General features: G+C 36.6%; 2 protein-coding genes across 2 annotated transcripts in view; one reads left to right on the top strand and one right to left on the bottom strand.

Annotated features, from left to right (window-relative positions):
* Positions 1–7,453, top strand: part of LOC108673993 (fat-like cadherin-related tumor suppressor homolog) — a 60,227-nt gene extending 52,774 nt beyond the window's left edge. The window contains exons 45-48 of the mRNA XM_047883419.1: positions 218–2,554; positions 4,446–4,863; positions 5,175–5,429; positions 5,632–7,453. Coding sequence (XP_047739375.1) covers positions 218–2,554; positions 4,446–4,863; positions 5,175–5,429; positions 5,632–5,708 — 3,087 coding nt within the window. The 3' untranslated portion in view covers positions 5,709–7,453. The remainder of the gene's footprint in view (positions 1–217; positions 2,555–4,445; positions 4,864–5,174; positions 5,430–5,631) is intronic.
* A 6,051-nt stretch (positions 7,454–13,504) lies between these two features.
* LOC125178794 (galactoside alpha-(1,2)-fucosyltransferase 1-like) lies at positions 13,505–21,789 on the bottom strand. The gene is made up of 5 exons (XM_047883418.1): positions 21,786–21,789; positions 20,138–20,223; positions 18,710–18,877; positions 14,790–14,961; positions 13,505–13,746 (listed from the first exon to the last, which is right to left on the bottom strand). Exons 1-5 carry the CDS (start codon positions 21,787–21,789, stop codon positions 13,541–13,543), a joined length of 636 nt encoding a protein of 211 aa, XP_047739374.1. The 3' UTR covers positions 13,505–13,540.
* Positions 21,790–22,986: the final 1,197 nt, after the last annotated feature.

The raw sequence follows: 22,986 nt of genomic DNA, 5'->3' as shown, positions 1-22,986 counted from the left end.
TCAAGGAGCTTGCACAATTGTCATGACATTATTTTGAACCTTCATAATCACGGGAGTTGAATCTTGGCTTGTCTAGTGAACATGTAGCCTTATGATAATCGTTATTTCACATTATTGAAATTAATAAAGTAGAAACCCGCCTCGAAGTTAGAATGATTTATTAGTATATCCCGACTTTTTAACGTTTCCAGTCCATAGTGCAATTTTTTTCTTGCAGGTTGGAAACTCTTTCCTGCTGAAAGTGCGAGCTTGGGATAGCGGTTCGCCTCCTCTGCACAGCGATGTCTTCGTGAATATCTCTATAGTTGAAGAATCTAATTATCCACCCGTTATCCAGCCTCTTAAAATTTCTATTTTCTCTTACACCTCTCCGTACAAGGGAGGCATTGTTGGCAAAATAAGAGCTACAGACAGAGACCCATACGACATTCTACAATATTCGCTTAGTTCATCTACAATTCACGGAAACAGCTATGGGTATTTTGAAGTTGACTCTCGGGATGGCACTTTGGTTGTGACGTCACATTTGGATGGTGGGATGTACAAAATCAACGTGTCGGTCTCCGACGGAAAGTTTACAAGATTTGGGGATATAACAGTAATTGTTACAATTATCACCGAATCTATGCTCAACAGTGCCGTTATTTTAAAGTTAGGCCCAATGACTCTAGCTGAGTCTGTGGCCAAGTTTAACAATTTTCTTGTTAAAATAATAGCGTCGGAACTAAATGAACAAGAGAATAGAGTGCAACTTATTAGTTCGCAAGTAGGACGAGATGATAAAATGTTATTGAAGAATGGAGTTGAAAGTAAAAAGAACAGTATTTCTGAAATTCTTTTCGTTGTTCAGAAGCAAACGGATAAATTCTATGAGAGGAGGCAAATTCTCGACGCGTTAAATGCCCGAAGAAACTTGATCATAAATGAACTCTCTCTTGATCATTTCGAACTCATGAAATCCCCTTGCAACTCTAAGTTCAAGTGTAATAATCAAGGCAAGTGTTACAATGAAATTATAATGGGTGAAGAAACGGTTTTAACCTTAAATTCTGTTTCCATGAGCCTCGTCTCTCCGTCTTTCGACTACCAAGCCATTTGCAAGTGCTTCAAAGGATATGGCGGGGCATTTTGCCAGGAAACTTTAAACGCGTGCGGACACAAGCCATGTCGTGAGTACCAGCAATGCTCGGCCACTAACACAGAGGGCAAGAGTTTCGAGTGCCATTGTCCCCGCGGTTTCACGGGCGATATGTGTCAGATAAACGTTGAGTCGTGTAATGATTTACTGTGCCACAATCCAGTCCTTCCGTTACATTTTGGTGGTAAAAGCTACGTCCAGTATGTGATGGAAGATCCGAAGCTAGCATACTCAATGCAATTGAGCTTATTTTTGAAAACTAGACAGTCTTCAGGGACAATAAGTTATATTAAAGGAGGTATAGACTTTAGTATTCTAGAACTTTCTAATGGTTTCGTACACTACCGATGGGATTGTGGTTCAGGTGAAGGAATGATCGATTCTTCTAGTGTGAGAGTTGATGACAATCAGTGGCATCTAATCAACGTGACACGAGTGGGGACCGTCTCTGTGTTGTCCGTGGATGGCAATGAGAGTTCCTCTGTATCTCCCGGAGAAAACGATTTGCTCAACTTCAAGTCAGGCCATTTATATTTTGGTGCTCAGGTAAACGTTCGCAAAAAAATAATGAGCGTTGACTACGGTTTCCTGGGATGCATTGATCAAATAAAGCTGAATGGACATTTACTTCCGACTATCCAATCCAATGCAAAGAATCGCCCTTTCTTGAATAAACTTGCCAGTGTAGAATTTTCGTGCGATAGTGTCTTACCGAAGCCAGGACCATGTAGTTCACACCCTTGCTTCAATGGCGGCACGTGTGTGGAGCTCGGTACAGGCGAATACAAGTGCTCGTGTTCTCTTCCCTTCCATGGCGAACAGTGTCAGTATAACGCAGATCCTTGCTTCTCAGATCCATGTCTCAACGGTGGAATTTGTTCTCCACTCGGCGATACATTTCAGTGCAATTGCTCCAATAACTTGTCAGGCCAAAGGTGCCAGTACGGAATTCATTGTTTTTCAAACCCCTGTCAAAATGGAAGTCGCTGTGAAGATGGCGAAGATGGGCCATTGTGCAGATGTGACCTCTTAACCGGAGAAAAGTGCGAAGAAGACTTAGATGAATGCGCAGTGCAACCATGTTTCAACGGTGGCTCGTGCGTAGATCTTCATGGTGGTTTCAGTTGTCTTTGTAAACCTCAATTCAAAGGGAAACACTGTGCGACACCTATTTTCAACGACGATAAAATGCCTTTTAGTTTCTCTGTGAAAGACGTCGCAGCGTTATTCACTGTTGTCCTTACTATCTTACTCGTGGTTCTTGTATTTGCCACATGGCAGAGAAAAAAACGGAGGAAAAAGCGCCAGCAACAGAATAACAGACCCCCGACATCTGAGCAAGTGAAGAATGACTTGAACTCCACTAACTTGCTCCCTGCAAGAACCTCCAAGAAATGTAACGTCGAAGCTGATCAGGTTTGTGAAAACCTTCATTTCCTCAAACTTTTTATATCTAATCCATTCAATTACCAGTCACGTAGTCAATCGTACTCATCACATGCATGCTCAATTCTGTACCTCAATTACGTCAGCATGTCGCTCAATAAAATAAGTTTGGCCAATAATTCACCAGATGAAATGGACACACGCGCATTCAAACAATAGGAAATCAAGTTTTTATTTCCAAACATTATTGGTCTTAATTTGTTTCCAATTCTTTGGAGTTCTTTTACGTGACTTCGTACTTTTATTTGTCAATTTGTGTTTGAACTCTTTCGTGTAATTCTTTCTTTCCCGTGAACTCTCCATAACCACTATCGATGTGCAATGTAAGTTGCCTGTCGCGTACATTATTAATTTCAAATTTGCTCCGCATTATTGTCTTTGTTATTTATTGTATTTGCGTTGTGTTTCATTGATTAGTATATTACGTCGGTTAATGGCATTACAGGTAATGGAAAATTTTTTCGAATAATGCTCGGACTGCCAAATCTTCCTAATTTCTAAAACAATTTATTCGAACATCACATTCCAATGGATAAATTGTTCGAGAAATCAAGGTTTGACTTGGACCCACACTCGCCAACGGCTTCTATGGAACGAAGCTTCTATCCGAAACGTTTAAATTGAAAGAATGATAAATTTTCTTTGTTTGTTTTTAAACTCTTTCGGTATTGCTTTTTTGTTCAGACTACACAATCACACAGAACAGGTAAAATTTTGTGGTAATCATTCGCTCCATGAACAATATTAAAACGCACGGAAAAGCCAAACTTGGCCTCTCATACAAGTTTGACCATTTCGCAAAATCAACAGGCTATCAAAATAGGCATTCGTACACACATGCAATAATGCCCGTAATTATGCTACGCTACCAATATAACCCATCATCGGACTGATGAATAGATTTGAAAATTAAATGACACGAATTACTTACAGTAACACACACTATTACTTACAGTAAAGCTAAATATATATTTATTTACACTTAAAGTATCTCAAAAGCATCACCACAGTTCTAAGATCTTTGATACTGGATTTGAACTTAGCTGTAACAACTTATCACACCATATATTTTTTTATTTAACATATTTTCTGCCGTTGAGCTATTGACTTGTTGCCCTGTGAGTTGTGTAATCACTTAATTGGTGTAAATGCCTCCTGGTCAATATGTAATCTTATCGAGTAATCTCATCTGAAGCTCCAGGTGGTCATACCACCCAAAAATAGAATTCCCTTGCCACATAGAAATAAAACTGAAAAATCCATGTTTTGGCATAGACTATAAAATGATCCACCCCTTATTCCAAACCAATTTGTTTTCAATCTCCCTTGTATTTCAGTTCACCTTCTCAAACGAAGTTCCCAAGCATACTCAGTCTTTATTTTTATCATTAAATGAGAAGTGTGTTCGCATTAAAGGACAGAAGTCAGATTAGTTTTATTAACAGTTCACATTTGAAAGCTTTAACATTTCATAGGGTACGCACACAGTGAAAGCAGGTTGCCAGCGTGCTGGTTACCTGCTCAGGCTGGCGCCTGAAACCATAGAATACAGAAGCCTATTCGTACAGGTTTTCACTGTGAACACTTACATTATTATCCTATGTTCATTCTTGTGGCAGGTTGAAACCATAGCATACAGAAGCCTATTCGTACAGGTTTTCACTGTGAACACTTACATTATTATCCTATGTTCATTCTTGTGGCTGGTTGGAGCAGGTTGCCCCCGCGGGCAAACCTGCTTTCACTGTGTGCGTACCCTAAGACTGGCAGTTTGCAGGTTCTACGCAAATTATGGACGTTGCATTGTATCAAATTTCAAGTCAGAAATCACGTCATCAAATGTTCATTTCTTTTCAACCAGCTGGGGCTTAGCTTCCCACCCTTCACGGCTAGCGAGAATGATTCAGTTATACTGAGCGGCATCAAACCATGGAACGAACCGTGTCAATCAACTCCAGATAATATGGAGCTGGACATTCTCAGCCGACACGTCAATGACCTCGAGTCAGATTTGTACACACCTCGTAATTGGATCGAGTCCAGAAGACCGAACTCAATCTGTCAGTCACCAGTCACGTCGTCGAGTTTTTTATCCTCTCTCCGAGGCTCATCACAAGGCCAGTTGCTCGGTGCTGGAATAATCGGGCCGGCTGAATCGAGAAGAAATAAATTCATGGAAGTTCTGCAAGTGGATGACTATGAAACTATAGAAAATAGCAGTGAAAAGCCTTGGGATCATCATAATAACCTCAGAAGTGATTACTCCACTACGATGAAAGGTATTATAAAGCCCCTCAAAATCGATATATATGTTTTTCAAGCAAACAAATCTGTAGTTTTCCGCAGACGAAAAGCTTGCTCTTTGAAATTTATCGTTTTCTTCTCAGTAATGAAATTGTTGGGCAATAATCTAGGTTTAAATTGCATTATAATTGTGCTTAGCTAGAAGGTAAAAGGATTATTAGTTTTTTTTTTCGACTGAATATATTGAAAAACATTTACCTCGAAAAACAAGGGTTTTGAGAATTATGAGACCTACATGGGAAAATATTTCAATCACTAATCCAATCCAACATTGCCCGCATTACAGCAGATGTGGCTTCTGCTGACGACTACGGAATGCGAGCGGCTAAACCTCTTCGAACTTTTGGCGGGGGCGTTGGCGTCAACTTGAGTGGACGACATACTCACCATCTGGCCACGCGGGCTGCCGTTCTTGCGGACCGAGTGGACAATTCTAACAAATCCGAGACTGGGGCTTCTTCGTGCCGCCGGGCTGAAGTAACAGAAACTGTAGATAACTCGTCTTCGGAAGACACTAATTCCGGTCACCCGCAATTTAGTGGTGAGTTTTTCTGTATAATTTTTTAGCCGTTCAAGTTGAAGTATGTGAGTCATAATCCTAAGCAACAATAATGCGTTTCCACTAGCCAAATTTAAATTCGCACTCAAATCAGATATGTTTCTTATTGATGGAACACATATAAGTTTCAATAGCTCAATTTTTTTCTCAAACTAATGTTGTATATAAATTCTTCTTTTCATAGATGCTGCTCGGGAACTTCCTGAAGTCGTTCTTTGTAGCTACGATTCTTCTCAAATGAAGCTTTTACATACCTCTTAAAACGATAAAGTCATTAAAGTCAGGACACCAATAAGAAAGAAACCGTGCACCACCAATTTTGAACGCCAATCAGCCCTGACTGGAAAGCCAAGCATCTTTTCGTAAAGCCACAAATCAGCCATGGAAGAGCCGATCGTCAATAATCAGCCCGCAACATCATTTTGTTTGAAATGTTATGTGCTTTGCACCATCAAACTAAGAAGTAAATGGCCTAGAGTGTAATTACATAATGCACATAATAATTACATAATGCATAATTTCATAACCTTACCAGTGCAAGAAGAGTTAGCAGCGCACAACGCAATGCAATCAATCAGCTTAATTTCCTCTAGAGTTAAATGAAAACTGCCTTGCATCACCAGACCGCGGATCGGATATGACTTCCAGCCTTCGACGAGTACGTGTTCATTTGATCCAGGGCTGATTCGATGCAGAGCGTAAATACTGGCGGCTAGTTGGTGTCACGGTTTGGAGAATGATTGCTGAAACGCTTCTGTCGCTCTTACTAATATGTGTAAAGTTATTGCGGGTCGTGTGGACGATTCTGGGCCATACCATTACAGGCTTTTTTTTGCTAAAAACTTGTTAGTCTTTTTGAAAGGATATGATTTAACCTGAAAGGCTTCCAGCCGATAATGTGACAGACCAGAATTGTTAAAAGTTTTGTTACTGAAGGATCGGTTTACGCCAGTCCGTTCGACGCTAAGCAGTGTTTGTCTCCGGCAGGCAACCCAAAAACAAGAATTTGTGTTAAAAGGACAAAGTGAGATGTGTTATTTTCAGCTCACCCATGAACACCAACCTAATTAATACTAAGGCAACCTTAAGGAAATGAATTTTGATACTAGTGCACCTTTTGATACTAGTGCACCTACTTGGCAAGAGAACTCCGAAAACATCATCGCCGTAAATCTGGGTGACTACAGGACAGGATTCTACACCCTTCAGTTGATCACAACTAAAGTGACTAAACGATCAAACCAGGAGCGGCATACTAGCCCCAGTGTAACGTACTGAGCGCTGCAGTTGCCTAAATTGTTATAATCCTTACTAGAGTAAGGCAGATCTATCGGTACACATTTTTTACAATGTTATAAAAAATTCTGATTAACTGGGTTTCAAACGTTACGCTTTCATAAAATATTTAGCGAGTACATTTATTCGATGTCTTGATGATAACGCGTCCGAGCGACTGATTGACATACTTTTCACCAACCAGGGAGCTCAACTTGAAGGAATCGAAAAACGCTGAATATTATTTATGAGCACAACACAATTGATATTTCTGAAATGCATTACTTTTCTGAGTAAGACGCGTTGAAAGTTATGAAAGAATTACTATAAAAAGCGTCGATAGCGTTGCGATTCCAATCCGAAATTCGCTTTTTCTGGGGTTTGCGTGTTGATATATTTGTCTTAATTGCCTCGTTCCGCAGATTGAGAAGAATTCGGCATCTAATACTTTTTTTATAATCATAACATATTGAATAGGTGGACAAAAATATTGACTAGTTTATATGTACTTTCTGTAATGTTTATATTTATTTGGAATGGCCAAAATAAGTCTGGAAGCAATTCATAAATAGTGATGTAAATTTATACTTCACATGTTTGAAGGCACAACTTGCAAGAAAAAAATATCTGAATAAAACACAGAAAACACAGGGCGTCCCATGACAATTCAGTGCTTACTTCTCCGCTCCTCTACTTCTTGGAATAGTTGCAATCATTGCTAGATATTGATATTTTCCTGGTAGGGCAACATGGGGCAGCGCGCCCCCCCCCCTTTTTTTAAACTAAATTTTTGATGAAGTTTCAATTGATACGAGGTGGTTCTTTGTTTTGTTTAAAGGTACAACTAATGAGGAATGTATGATGTGAATTAGACGCCTATATGTTCATTCAATTTTTAATGAAACACTATTTTGTAAAAAGTGTCAAAATGGGCCCATTGCCCCACCCCTGGGGCAATGGGCCCATGGGCTTGGGGCAAGGCGTCCACCCATGGTCCCTTTACCACAAATGCATATTTTTCGTCTAAAAATGATAAAACAACACCTTACAGTTAAAAATAAGAAAATGCAATAAAAATATGACATTCACTCATTCATTAACAACTCAAAAAATCATATACTTAACTTGAAAAAAATATACTCTTGGCTTAAAAAATCTATCACTGACGTGAAAAAAAATATTTAATTGACATAAAAATATATATCCTTGACTTGAAAATATATCCTTGCGATAAAAAATTCGTCCTTGACATGAAAAAATGTATCCTTGACTAGAAAAAATATATTTAGTTGATCAGAAAAAAAACTTCGTTCCAGTTTCGTCCATAATCCAGATATTATGTGCAGAGAATTCGTACCTAATCGTGATTTCAGCCAACACCATAAAAACTCTCATCAACTTTTGGCTCATTGGTGTTGACTGAAATCGACTTTTGGCAAGGCAAGAGTCAATAACTCGAAAAGTGGTCATAAATACGCATAACTAGAAACTAAACCTGCTGCCTTGAGGCGGCAAATAAAAAAATCATGCAATATGAAGTGTAATTTGTAATTCAAAAACCTAGTTATAGTTTGAAAAGGTCATTGAGACAAATCTAATGATGTATAACACAAGACTTCACCATGGGCGCTTTGCCCCGTGACACGCGTGGGCCCGTTGCCCCCACTAGCTATCATTTCAATTTATATCGCGTCAACATTTTATTTTAAAAGCTAATAGTCTAAACTTGGTCTCAAAATTATCCCTATAAATATTACTTTGAAAAAATAATTCACAGTAATTTCAAAGGCTTCATCTATAGTAATGGAAAAAACATTATTTAGCGGCAAAAAAAAGTTTTATCTGGACTAAAACAGTTATTCGCAAAGAACTTAATAACGCAAACATTTAGCAAAACGTAAATCCGTACACTTCATCCCAGTGAAACTGTCGACAGGCGGGAGAGAACACGGACCAATATCTGCCATATTTTGCGAGAAACCCGCTATATGGGCCCGTGACCCGCAGTGGGCTCGCTGCCCCATGTTACCCTACCTAAAAAAATGCCCACTAATTGTTCTGATGACTTAATAACATAAATTCTTAATTTTTTTCTGTTTCTCCGTGAATCGTGTGTAGAACCCGGATAGTTAAATAATTTTTTTATGTATCTATTTTTTTAATGAATGCAATTAATGATCTTCAGAAGTTGATCTGCCTTCGGTTTTTGTCACTGATATGGATCAGTCGTAGAAATCACTAATAACGTGGATAACTTGTGAAAAAATACATATATGTTCGCCATTCCTGAAACAAAAATCAGAAATTCGGCAACAAGAAATCTTCACTCCATTTATTAAGAAAACTCGTACAATTGTACCGAGCAACCCATTTCGACCGTTTGGCTCGATTTCTATACCCTGTTGATGCAGCGTTTCAAGCGTTAGAATTTGTGTAAATGTGCTCTTTGATTTGAACGTGAACAATATTTTATTACTGCTATTAAATCCTTGAGAAAACCTATAGGGCCATGAATTATGAACCTAATATTTAGATTGTCACTTTTACATGCGGTGCAACAGTTCAATCTTTACATAAAACTCGAACTATACCCTGAACACTTTATTCCGCTCTACCAGATTCCTATTGCACGGGTAATACGTTAATTCGTTCAGCATGAGCTTACGGTTTATTTAAGATTGACCACGTAGCGACCGCGGCGACAGACATGTTTATTCATTAACTGCTTAAAGAATTCATAAACATGTAGAATGTCTATTTTATTAAAAACTGTAAATAATAAAATTCTACATGCCATATGACATAATACAATTCGATTCAAATTAGCCAAGAATTTGCTGGTGAAAATAATTGTTTACTTAATTATATATAACAAAGATGAAATTAATTGTTTGAATTAACTGGTAAAACAGTCATCCAAGTAATTCCATAATAATTCAGTTATATAATAATGAAACTAATCAATTTTGAATACGTCAGTTGGAAACAATGCTGATATTTTTAATATGTAACAAAGAAGGTTTGACAGCCTTTCTCACAGACATGCTTTAACATGCTTCGATTGCTTCATCTTGTATCATTATTTCATTTTTTAAAATTCTGAAACAGGTTTGCGAGACGGTCCTTTTTTCCGGACTAATTCCGCGATTTAGTTTTTTTTTTTCAATTGCGTTGGTACGCTAAAATTCATGATAGGAGTACTTCCAAATTAAAATTTAAAGACTGCGAAAAAAAGAAACGGAATTTTTTCACCGGAACCTATATATGCACTAGTGTATATTGAGTTATAGGCATTTTTGGCCTTTTTTGTTCGCGGACTTGGCCGTTTTTAGGCCATCTGGCAACCCTTAATTATGCACCACTACGTCCTGGAGAAATATATTTCGTGCATGGTACGCATATATACCATTTCGGAGTCAACGTGTTAATAAGCTACTTTAGTATTTTTGTGTACTATGCTCCCCTTTTTCCGTTCACATACTACCGAAATCTTCCTCGTTTTAAAGTTTTCCAGTTATCAAAATTTGAATATCTTTAGATTTTTAAAAGCAAAGGAAGCGTCAGAGAAAGAAGTAAATTCATCATTGAAAACTTTTTGAAAACTAGCTCTTGCAAAAGTTTAAATATTCGAAGCATACGAGTACAATCAACAGTGAAAAGTCAAATTTACACCAAAGAAATTAAAACCCAGGTAACGAAAAACCCAGAACATGACCTAAAAACCAATCGATTAAAAATTTCAAGTGGATAAAATCTGTAAGCTTTATTGAAGTATTTCATTGTCTAAATATATGCAGTGATTCCAAAATCCTAAAATCCGAAGCCCCAGAGGTGAAACCAAGTATCGTTAATTAATTTTCAAACACAATCGTGCACGCCGCAATGTTTAGCGTAGCGGAGCACAGCGGAGTAGCAAGCGGCAGATTAGAACGATAACTCCTGTCGCGGTGTTCTGCAGTCCGTGCTTGGGCAGGAGCTTCTTTAGAAGTTGTTCATTTCGTTTTAAATCGAATAGGCTTCAAACTCTAATGCACCGCGGCAGTAAAATTCGCTGCAATCTTCCGTCTTACGAAATCTGGATTAGAATTCATTCAATTCTGGATTAAAATTCATTCAATTCTGGATTAGAATTCATTCAATTCTGGATTTGAATTCATTCATATTATTTCTCGTCTGAATGAGTCCTTGAATCCGCGGCACTTATCCACTTGAGATTGTTAGTCGATAGGTTTTGATGTTCCTTGCTTATTTTCTTTTTTTTTGTAATGAAATTTGGTTGTAATCTCTTTCGTGCAAATTTGCTCATCTCTGCAAATTGAGCTTTTATTCTTCAAATTTTGGAACTAGTGAAGAAGCTGGTATCTTCAATGAAGTGATGGTGAATTCTCTTAGGGTTTCCTCTGCTGTTACATTATTGGCGAATTTGCGATATCAGGAGTCCAATAATGTATGTATTTAGATTTTTAATTTTGTTGTAAATAACGTACGTTCATGTAACCTCCAAATAGCTTCAAAAATGTATATGTAAAGGAATGCTACAGCAACATGCATATCAGTGAAGAAAGTTCGAGTAGCTTATCCAACTTAACGCTTGCATAGCTAGTGAACATATGATGTTTTTTTCTTTGTGGACCAACGTGACCCAAATAGTTACGTGTATTGATAGTTCAGGATTTATACTTTTCTATCGAATTCGATTATGAAATGTACATTTTCCACAGATAGAAGTGATGTTTGTCGAAAAATATTTCTTCCTTGTAATTAGTATTTTATCGTTATTGTGAGTGAATTCCAAGATATCGTGCCTTATTAATATGAATGAAATATATATATGTCTGTCAAATGAAGCTTGAAAACACCCTGCTATTGAAGAATCCTGTTCTAAGTCTGTAGGTTGTGGTTCAATCAGTTTTCAAAATGCGAAGATTCTGTATTCTGTGTTTTAACCATAAACATGCCCCTAAATTTGGAATGAACAGAATCCCTTTATGAGCGTTGAAAGCCATTCTACACACACCATTTAATCAGATCTTTATTACTCAACCTATTTTTGACTTCCAATATCAAGAACGATGTCCCAAAGTAATAATGTTTTGAACCCTAAAATTAAGGAAATTCTTTCGTCAGATACATACAACAGCAAATGAGCACACAATCAAATCAAATGTCATTTCAGTAATAAAAGGACAATTTAAATGAAAGTAAATTCATCAACAACTAACGATGGGCATACATGTAGTTTTGGATTTGTGAGAATGAAAGTTATTAAAGCCTCTGTGCAACCACGGTTTTGTTTCGACTATCTTTGAATAATTTTATCATGATTTAAACTGGAATCGTTTACATCAGTCGATGCAGTTGTAAGAGATTAAATTTACTTTTCAAGTTTGTGCTGAGAATCACTGATGCAAAGCCTAGTATACAAAAATCTACAATATATGAATGTCGCATATGTTGGTTTCGGCTGCAAACGACTCGAGTCATGTCTAAATTTATGGTCAAAATATCCTGAAGCCCAGGTACACTTAATTCGAGATTTTCATCGGTAACTGTCTGAAACGCGTTGTCTCTCATCATATATCATGCGACAACCTAATCTTTCGGCAGCAGTAAATATAATCAAATTAAGTGACTCAATTTTATCCATCGTTGATACAAATTTGCTGACAATGTCCCCATATGGATGTAATCTGTGTTTTCATCCCCTGCTTTACATGATAAAGGATAAAATTTTGGCATATGATTTGTAAAGCTCGTGTTAACAAAAATAGAATGGTGTGTGTCTGTGTCATTTATACCGAAGCGGATTTGGTTACCTAATAGCGACAAATATATTTGTAGTAGATGAATTTTGTTTTTATCCCAAGAAAATGACATTCTTCATCGAAGATGATGCCTCCTATTACAGAATCTATGAGTTTCAGAAGTGCGTCAGTTATTATTATAATTACGTCAAGTCCTCAACATTTTGTGAGTATGACAACCCAATTTGTAGAGATCATACTTGAATTAGACGACCCTGGGCCGCAAGCACTTGTAATTTCAAAATACAATGAAGTGCGTAAACACATCTGACACATTTTATAAATAAGTACGCAGAAAATATTTTTTATTCGTGTGTTCTCCACCGCACAACCATGCATGCAGCAGTGCATGACAAATAATTCATACAAACTAATATCCAGACGCACACTATCATATTTTTAACACAATCTCAAACTAAAATATTATTTAATTTACATTTTATTGTCCACATGCGATAGCTCAAAACTCTTGTAGCGTTAAAACTCTTCTTAAATTCTTAATCTTTGCAACACATAAAGCAGTACGTTTCGTCAGATTAAATGAATAGATGGCATCCAGTGCACACCCGTTAGTGAGGTCATTTTCGGTGAATCAGATGAATTTTACATCGTTGGAAATCCATTAGAAAAATTAAATCACCAAATATTAGTTTAATTAAATCCTCCAACTAGTTGTCATAACGCAGTAGGCACTAGAAAAGTCATAGATTGCAACATTTAAACTCTGAAACGACGACCACCAAGTTCATTTTAAAGTAAAAGTAGCCATCGGAAATAAATCGCGCCGGTGTCAAGCATTAGCGGCAAGATAGCTGGCAGACAGTCGAGCCAAGATCAAAGTTTGGCCTTACTATGGTTACTATGGGTTACTGTGATTTTATTATCTATTGATTTTAAAAAATTTTAAAATGTTTGCACTTATTTCCGATACTTTCTTAAGGTATCGATCGGCATGCCACCGAAGAAGAACATTCCACGTATATGTAGTTGAATCTGGCTAACTATCCATTATATTCACCGAAATATGATTGGCAAGAAGTCATATAAGTGAGCAGCCTCGTAGAAAGACTTCGAGAATAAGTAGTCAAATGAAGTGTATGTGAGGTGTGGGTAAACGCTGATGCCTGGACTCAGGTAACCTGACCAGAAACTGTAGGATCCAAAAGTGATGATGCTATGGTTGCAGCGTGTGAGCAGACACAGGTCACCAGCTTCAGTACCTTGGCGAGAAAACAATACAGCAGTCAATGAAAATATGCATTTGCTGATTATGCACTGAAATTTAAAAACCGTTATTTTTGTTTCCTCAGCATGCAAGACATGGAAGTTAGCAAAGCAATAAATCTCAAAGTAATAAAAGAGTTTTGAATACTCAAGCTGATATCTACAATGAGTTCGAGGCCGAAATGAATTCATCGAACAGTTTTTGCAACTTGAACGTCTCGTTTACATGTCGGGTCAGTTTGAAGGGTTATCGTCTCAACCCATCAGACTTAAAGCATCAGAGAGATAGTTTGAATTACATTTATTTAAGGGCGAGTGTTTATTATAAGAATTCACTCAACTTTTAATTACTCAGCTGTTACATCCCCATTACCGAAATTGATAAAAATTATTAGTTTAGGCTTGATAATCAATTAGATAGTTATATCAGTGATCATGTAAATTTTGCTAAATTGTTGATCTACTGACGGCAGCACTGCTTGTGTTGCTTTCATGTGATCTTAGGAATGAATTAATCCCATTAATCTAGATTTAATTTCATGAAAAGCTTACTAATCCCTGGTTGAAGTCTTTTGAGAACATTTTTCACGATTTAATAATAGCTAAGTTAGTTATCAGTGAATGTCTCATGGCCTTCAACCAGCAACACATGAAATTGATCTTTCTTTGATCTATACCTTGGCAGCTAACAAAATAGGTAGCTCGTGATTTCCTGTTGTTTGCCACAAAATATTAAAACGGCACTGTTGTGTAAATAGCTGAATCAAGATATTCAGATTGTTTAGTATTTAAGATGCAACTGAATTGATTCCACTGGTGGTTAGAGTTAAGGTTTAAGGTCAATTTGCGTTGCGATTACGTATAATTCAATGCCTAATAATTTTTGATACGATTAACGTAATATGGCTGGACATTTTTGAAATATTTTTGGGGAGAATGTAGACCAATTACTTTAAGCGTTACCGTTAGTTAAAAAGAAAAATGAATATTTAGAATTCATAGAAATATGTGTTTTTGAAAGTTACAAAACTCATCTTACCTTGAGAAACATAAGCGTTCCGTACAGCGAGACCGTCAAACAGACGCTGTGTGTGGGAGACGTTGTCGGAGGTCACCACAAATACGACATTGGAGTGACGATCCGTAAAGAAATTGATAGCCCGTTGTAGGTACGTGGAATACGACGCTGAGATGTCGTCCACAGCATACATCTGCGAATAAGAGTGCATCAGACATTGTTGATGATTATTTTAACTGTTGTTCAGTAATCATCATAATTGGAAGCCGGATATACTTAGTAATTTGACATTGCTCAGCGGCAAGATGAGCCCTAGGCTTATATTGATGAAAGAGATAATTGAGATGATACAACTCTTATTATAAATTTTATGCACATAAATCTATAGGAGTAATTTGTCACTGCGCGGGAAGAACTGCATGGAATAAATCCCCAGACAAATGCCCGCAGACGCATGAGCTATTTCCAGGACTGAAGTTTATAGGTGCCTTAAAATTGAAACAAAATTTATCACACAGCTAAGCCAGTTTTTAACAAAGGCTCAATTTATAATTCATAAAATTTGTGACAAAAATTACTGTAGCTAACTAACTCAACATTATTAATATATTGGACAAATTTTTTTCAATGGAGCCAGGTGTCATTTTACATCGGCTAAATCCAGTATATCTAATGGACATCTGGAAAAGGGAGACAAAGGTACCTGCAACAGAACGCTTATATTAGCATACAATAATTTTGTGAAATTTCTATCATCATTTAATATTCTTTTCTCAAAATGGCTCTTTAGGAAGGACTTTCTTAAATTTAATTACCAAGAGTACAATGATATTATATATGAGTGTGCTCTTAAGTTAATGGCTTTTATATTTTGTCGCGTCATGACTCACATTTTGGAGCGACTTCCATCTAGGAGCCACAGCGCTATGATCATTTAAAGCTCTTTTTTATAGGTTTTTTTATTACTTTTTATTTTCATATTTATTCTTCTCTATTCACTCCGTCCTGTCATCTTGATACCAGTGCCTTTCTCTCAGAGAAAGGCACTGTCAGAGTCCCATCAAGGAAAGAAAAAATTATGAAACGACGAGCAAACTTTGATACAAGATGTTAAAACCTGGAGACGGCACCTATAGCTTTTTTTCGTCTAGCTGATGAAGTTTCCTGGAGCTATTTGAATTTCTTACAATTTTCGAGTATTTATCTCAGATTATTATTTTTTTTTTTTTTTTGTAAATGAATTTATGTACCTTCTTCTCTGAATTTCTTTCGTCATTCTCTAGTAGTATCCACTTTCGTCATTCTCTAGTAACCATTCGAAATATAGCTCTGCGATAAAATGTCAACCCTCTACCGCCGTACGTCATTCTCCGGGAACATAAATTTTAAGTCGAATACACGTAAGATTTTGACTGTTATAGTAATCTGAGGCCATACTTTCAAAACTCGCTAAGTGAACGTAAGTACCTACTTACGCTCTATTTTCTTGTCTATGATTGGTGGATTCTGCTTGAAAGGCCGTCAATGATTGGCTGATGAACTTACGATCTCTTAACTTTTATTTAAAGTATAGGCCCTGATGACGGTTGTCCGCTACAGAGAACATCTTAAAATTTTCGTACACGGCAGCAATCATCAATGCAGTTGTTCGACCGTCATTCTAATATTGATGAACCATGTAACTAACAATTAATTTTTATAACAATTAATAACGCAAAAAGCTTTAGTTCGCAGAATAATTTGTCCTATTCTTATATTTAATACATAAAGAAAATTACTTAGATGGCTTCGTATAAGAACAATTATTACTCACTGAGGAATGCAAGAGACAACACGTCTTTCTGCCACTCCAGTCAATTCACTAACTTGTGTGCCTTATACTTATAACCTCATACTGTTGTTCAATATCATTTTTTAGTATTTAAAATAATTGACGTGTCCCACTGTGCCCCTAGTTAAAATACGTACTTCTGGTGAAATTAATAATGTAAAAGATGCTACTATGTTTTAATTTTAATGAGTGATAGGGCTTCATGTTATGAAAAGTGTAATAAGTAGATGATTAGTGTTTGGCTTGGGCTAGATAACGGTTTCTTAAAGACGAGGGGCGTCGGTAACTTTTTAAAGCGCAGATTTTTTTGTTTCCGTTCATGATAACATGCTGTGAATATGATAAGTTAGATTTCAAATGCATTTTTATCTGCGCAATTGATGAACGTGAGCCGAATATAATTTTTTACCGAGTAACGTCAATCACAATATTCTCAATCGTGACTTCTGTACTCAGAGGTGCCACCAGGTAATCATTATTCTTGTTACAATATTTCAGACTAAAAATAAGCATCAGGGGCCATACTTTCAAAACTCGCTAAGTGAACGTAAGTACTTCCGCTCTATTTTCTTGTCTATGATTGGTGGATTTTGCTTGAAAGGCTGTCACCGATTGGCTGATGAACTTACGATCTCTTAACTTTGTTTGAAAGTATGGCCCCAGGTCATTATTACTTACCGCTTTCATGTGACGGATGTAGTCGGTAAGCCTCACATGAACACCAACATATACGACCGGTTCATCGTCCCCGAGTTGCGCCCGTTGACGGAAGTTTGCCAATTTTTCATCAGTCTATAAAAAATCAGCTATCAGCCTATAAAGTTCACATATCAACCGAGAGGGAGATAAACAGAGATATGTCGGATGTTGATTAATGTGACAGTCGATCTGTGCACGTATAAATTTGGGTGAGTGCCCAATGAGTCAAAACCTATATAATAAGCTACACAAATTAAATTCTGCAAAGAATGTTAAAAAGATTTTGAAACAATATTCGAGAAAAGAGAGTAACGTCAGAGTCAACATTACTCTGAAACTTTACTTTACAGTACTCTTTACTTTTGTAATTATTTTTGTATTTTTTGTAAGAATACTATTCAAACATAATAGTCAAGTTTGTACAAAGTTGATTCCATGAATTCCTCTAAAATCATTCCGTGTTCAGTTCACACTTGATCAACGGCAAAGCTATAATTCTAAATTATTATCGTTCCATCGCGAGGGCGATGGAAACTTTTTGGCACCAATTTGGGAGCAACAGAAGACTTCTCTGCAATTAAAATCAGTCAAATTTTATCTCTCCAAAATACTGCTCGTAAAAACGGAGGTATTATGAGATGAATACGAGTTGCGACTGTTATTTTCTGAACAATAAAACATAACATACGAGTAAAATATACAATGAAGAGGTAAAACCGTGTGATTTTTCAAGTCGAGCTGAAAATAATTGAAGATATTATGCGAGTGTTTAAGAGAGGAAAGTTAGGGTGCATTAGATAAATTTCAGATAGAAATAAACATCTCCCGAGAGGTCAAACGGACGAAGCATGCCCCTCGTTACCAATTATATGAAGCAAATGATGTATTGGCACCACTGTCGTTTTTTCGCAAGCTCAGAATTTCTTAGTTTAGAGATACATTGAAGAATTATGGTACCGTGACATTTTATACAATATTACGAGGAATTGTACTACACATTATGACAGGCTGTCTTCCCACACCGAAACCCTCAACGGTTGCTACAGCCCAGGTCAATTACGCAGTCCCAGACCGAGCATCGGAGTAAATAAGGCACATCCAGGGCCAAATTTCTTCCATTCGATTAATAATTGGTAGTGTATAAGTAAATTAAAGCTTTCGGTAATTATTTACACTTTTGATTACGATGCAAACTTTTTAATGACACAGACAGCTACAAACCTTCAACTGACATTTCGGATTTGAATGGTAGAAGGTGGCGGCTTGCCAGGTTGAAGGGGATATTTGGGAATATTTCCGAAATTCTCAATTTGTCACCGCACCGTAATCGTTTCTTTTGATGCTCACTCGTCGGATAGCATAACTAGATTAGAGACGATCTGATAGAACAGTTGGGTGCCTGTACTCGTACCACGATAGTTTCCTTGAGCACCATAGAAGTGAAGGTTCGTGACTCAGAAACAGACAACGAAAGTTCCTTCTCGCACGACCGCTCACGCTGGGTGGGGAACAGCCATCTCCGTCGGTCAAAGACGAGAAGTGGCTCAATTAGATTGCCATGGAAGTTCCTGCTCTCCAACTTGATGACGGAGAGATTAAATGTGGGGCATAGTCCGGATAAGTGGAAATGTTTCAGTATCGGATAAGTGGAAATGATCGAGTCCAGGAACGAATCTGAGATGGAACCATGCATAAAGCGACATTGTATTGAGTGGAAGCTAAAGACTCCTTGCGCAAGCAATTTTGGGGTCGGTTTTCTCGTCTTTGTAAAGTGAAGTACCGGTGAAGCTGTCGAGCGATCTAATTTTGTCGTTGATGTGCGAGGTGGCGGCTATCGTCAATAACCGGCGTTCAACTACCGTGAATGATGATTCTACGACAACGATGCACTAATACCATATCTTCTCTTGCTTTTAAATTCAGTAGAAACGTATTCGTCCGGCTTGTTCTACTCTTCGGACGCGTTGCACATGCGTCGCTAGAAGCAAGCGAATTATCTGTTTGACTTTTTTTGAGCAGCAGGCGCCGTGAATATTTTATAGCTTCTTCAAAGCCGTCTAAAGTAGAGCTCAACCCAGCGGCTGATACAACAGGAAGACTTTGCTCTACTAATGGTCCACAACCTGCCTCGCAATGAATGGCCCCTCCTGCGCGTGGTCGAGGTGTCTACGATTGCCGACGGAAGGAAGCGTTCAGCAATAATTCGGATCGCAAAGAATCGCGTTCCTTCTGTCACCTGGTCGGCACGCTGCTTGTGGAGCGCCCAATAACGAAGCTTATTCATTTGAGACATACTGATCAGCTTTTTTGATATAAAAATTTGTATTAGCTCAAATTTGGGGCCGTGTTGAATTCAATGTTATTAAAAATACATTTTTAAATAAATCTTCCGCTTGTTGTGCGTATGTCGCAACCCTTCCCTTCAACCCTTACCTGATTGAAGGGAGTATATGTATGGTACAAATTTTAGTTAGCCGTCATGTTCAGAGAATTACAGTCGTTTAAATTCTTCATATGCTCATATTAGAAATAAAGTGTTCTACTCTGATTGTTGCAATATAAACAATAATTATTTCCATTGTGTGTTTGTTTGCAGAAACCGATTTTAATGGAAATTCGCGAAAAGTCACTCAAATCCTTCGAACCGAATACACATAACACCTAGTTTAAAAATTAATTTTGATAGTTTTTATTTTTCATTCATCACTCATCAATATTGGTTGTTATCCAAAGCCATTTATCTGAAAATCAATGGCCGTTAGTAAATGAAATAACAAAACCTTGATTATTTTCACCTTTAATATTTAATACGAGCAAAAAAAAACAATCAAAAACTTACCTCAGCCACAATTTTATCATGGAATGTGAATTCTCTCCGGATTTCTTCTCTATAAGCGTTGAAAAGAGTTATCTCGAATGGATATCCTGAAAAATTGAAAATTTTATAAATTTTAGCCAAATGTAAAAGTCTATTAATCGAATTCACTTTCAATAGAAATTAAATTAAAATTTTGGAGTTATAATGTAGAAATTTGTAATATATACCTTAACCGCTATTAACATTTGCTGATTGCAACGTTATTTGGTTAATTTATTATAATATTATTATATAATATTATTATTGTATACGATGTAAAACTCCGATTTGGGGTGATCCGTCGCAAAATTTTCTGAATAAAGTGATGAGTTTTTACTTTATTCTTTAGGTAATTAATTTGACCAGATCAACTATAACGAATGTGTCTGAAAAATTTTCAAATTACTACAATAAGCTGTATTTAAATTATCGGAATAAATCAATATAAACTTTATATTGATAAGACTGGTACTGAATATTTAGGCATTAGAAAAAGATTGGCTTCTCTTCCTCTTCAGAAATCTCATCTCATTTTAATTAATATTTTTTTAGTTTAGTTTTTTAATTGCAAAGATCTTTGTGCGATGATAATTCAGCTTTGCTTGAAGACGCATAAATTCTCGATTGCTTCATCTTGTACAATTATTTCATTTTTTGTACTGTTTTCAAACAGGGTTGCCAGACGGTCATTTTTTCAGGACAAATTCCGTGATTTAGTTTTTTTCAATTGCGTTGGCCGGCTAAAATTTATGATAGGGGTTCTTCCTAATTACATTTTAAATACTGCAAAAAAGAAAATAAATGGAATTTTTATAGCGGAACCTACAAATAAACTAGTATATATTGAGTTATCGGCCTTTTTTGGCTTTTTTTCTTCTCGGATTTGACGATTTTTGGCAACCTGAATTATGTACCACTACGTCCTGGAGAAATACATTTCGTGGTACGCATATGTACCACTTCGGAGTCAACGTGTTCACGTGTTCAGGCAACCTGAATTCTGTACCACTACGTCCTGGAGAAATACATTTCGTGGTACGCATATGTACCACTTCGGAGTGAACGTGTTAACAGGCAAGTTAGTTTCATATGTAATGTTACCGATTATTTGTTATCATCTGATTTTAGGAAGTGATTTTAAGGATAATATGAGGGTGTCAAGACAAGAATAATGAATAAATACTTACCTTATGGCTTGGCACGCTCGCTTAGATGGAATTGCATGGCAACTGCATTTTCATATGGTTTACGTTGTACTAAAATATTAAAAATGCTGCACTGCACTTCGTACCTCAGCCCTTGAGTACCTTCCTTGACATATACTACCTACTTTACCATGAGATAAGTCAAATATAATCGAATTTCTCCTCAACCTCTACTTATGCAGCAATTATGTTTCGAATAAAAAGCTGCTTTTTTTAAGCCGACTAATTTTGCTACCGATGAAGTCCTCGTACGTCAACGTAATTATTGATGAGCTTCTTATACTTGTTTATTTATTCTTATTTAAACGCTATTTTATTCAGCATTAAAAAATGAAACGATTTTGGTCAAGATACATAGAAAAACTACAAGTTCTCACAAATGTATAAATTTAATATAAATTCTAAAGTTTAAACATCATACGAACCCATTATGATGAAACGCCTCGGCCCCAGTAAACCAGCGGCCGCAAGTTGAGTAGCCCGGAAACTGTGCACTTCTGGTCCGAAGTCTTCACGCAGTATAGTCCACTCCTGCTTCACAACTGGATCGTGAAGAAAGTAAGAAAACAAATATCATATAAGAAAACAAATATCACATGAAAAACACAAATTCTGGTGTGAATAGGCTTTTTATCCAACGCTACTCAAAAAGTGAGCCAGCCTCAGATCATGTAATAGGCTGATCTAATGCATGGCTCTGTAAAATTTCGAATGATCCGTATTACTTAAATTTTTAAAAATATATATTGCCGACTACCGCATGAAAGTTTGACAATTTCAAACGTCGCTCAAATCACTCGATTTAGAATAGTGATCAATCAAATGACTGTTCAATACTAGAATTTGGTTCAGTCGCTACTCATTTAGTTGAATTTTAATGAAAGACGAGATTATTTGCATCTCAAACATTATACCCAGATCTCTTTTCGTTCGAAACAAAAAAACTACGCACGTTTCAATTCAAGTTATTTCATGCAGGAAATCTTACCTACCAGTGCCAGACAATTCTTCGAGGTCTTTTGAAGTATTGATTTATATAATTCATTTCTGAAAAACTTGAGTTATTTACAACGAATGCGTTTTGATTTTAACTTTTTGAGTATTTTTGAGATTCACATGTTCAACATAATAGTCGTCGATTAATTTCCGAATTTTCTATTAAAAAGTTTCAGTTACTTCGAGTTTTTTCATTAAATGTTATTTACTGTATATATCTGAATTTTTTTATCAGAAATATAAAATAAGTGCTGGATAATTTAACCGTTGTTTAAATAAAGCTCAACAACATGAGGGACATAGAGATAAGGCAAATATGACCACGCATGCGACTGAGACTACATGAAAGTTGTAAAAAAAATAAATAAAAAAATAAAAAGATTGAGCATATTATTCGGTGAGCTGAGAATGCTTTATCAATGACATTTTCCCTGAATGATTCCATCAAACTGTAAATTGTGTCATTAAAAAATCACTTATCGCCACAGGTTTTCTGAATATATAACTTAAGGAGCTAAATCGTTAAGCTCACATCCAAAATTTTATTCATTTTAAATCTTGAATAAAATTACATGGATAGTATATCATATAAAATGATAAGATTTGTGATACAGGTGTTATGTTTTCTTC

Source organism: Hyalella azteca, unplaced genomic scaffold (assembly GCF_000764305.2).
Source record: "Hyalella azteca isolate HAZT.00-mixed unplaced genomic scaffold, Hazt_2.0.2 contig12830, whole genome shotgun sequence".
NCBI classification, from domain to species: domain Eukaryota; kingdom Metazoa; phylum Arthropoda; class Malacostraca; order Amphipoda; family Hyalellidae; genus Hyalella; species Hyalella azteca.
The sequence above is the reverse complement of the archived record's forward strand: the minus strand, read 5'-3'. Positions and strand labels throughout refer to the sequence as shown.

Bases quoted from the DNA above. Each gene is read 5' to 3' on its own strand.
- LOC125178794 (XM_047883418.1), bottom strand. The intron at 14,962-18,709 runs GTACGAGTACAG...TCTTATTCGCAG, and splicing joins TGCTCAAGGAAACTATCGTG to ATGTATGCTGTGGACGACAT. The intron at 13,747-14,789 runs GTAAGATGAGTT...TTTCTCGCCAAG, and splicing joins GAACGCTTATGTTTCTCAAG to GTACTGAAGCTGGTGACCTG.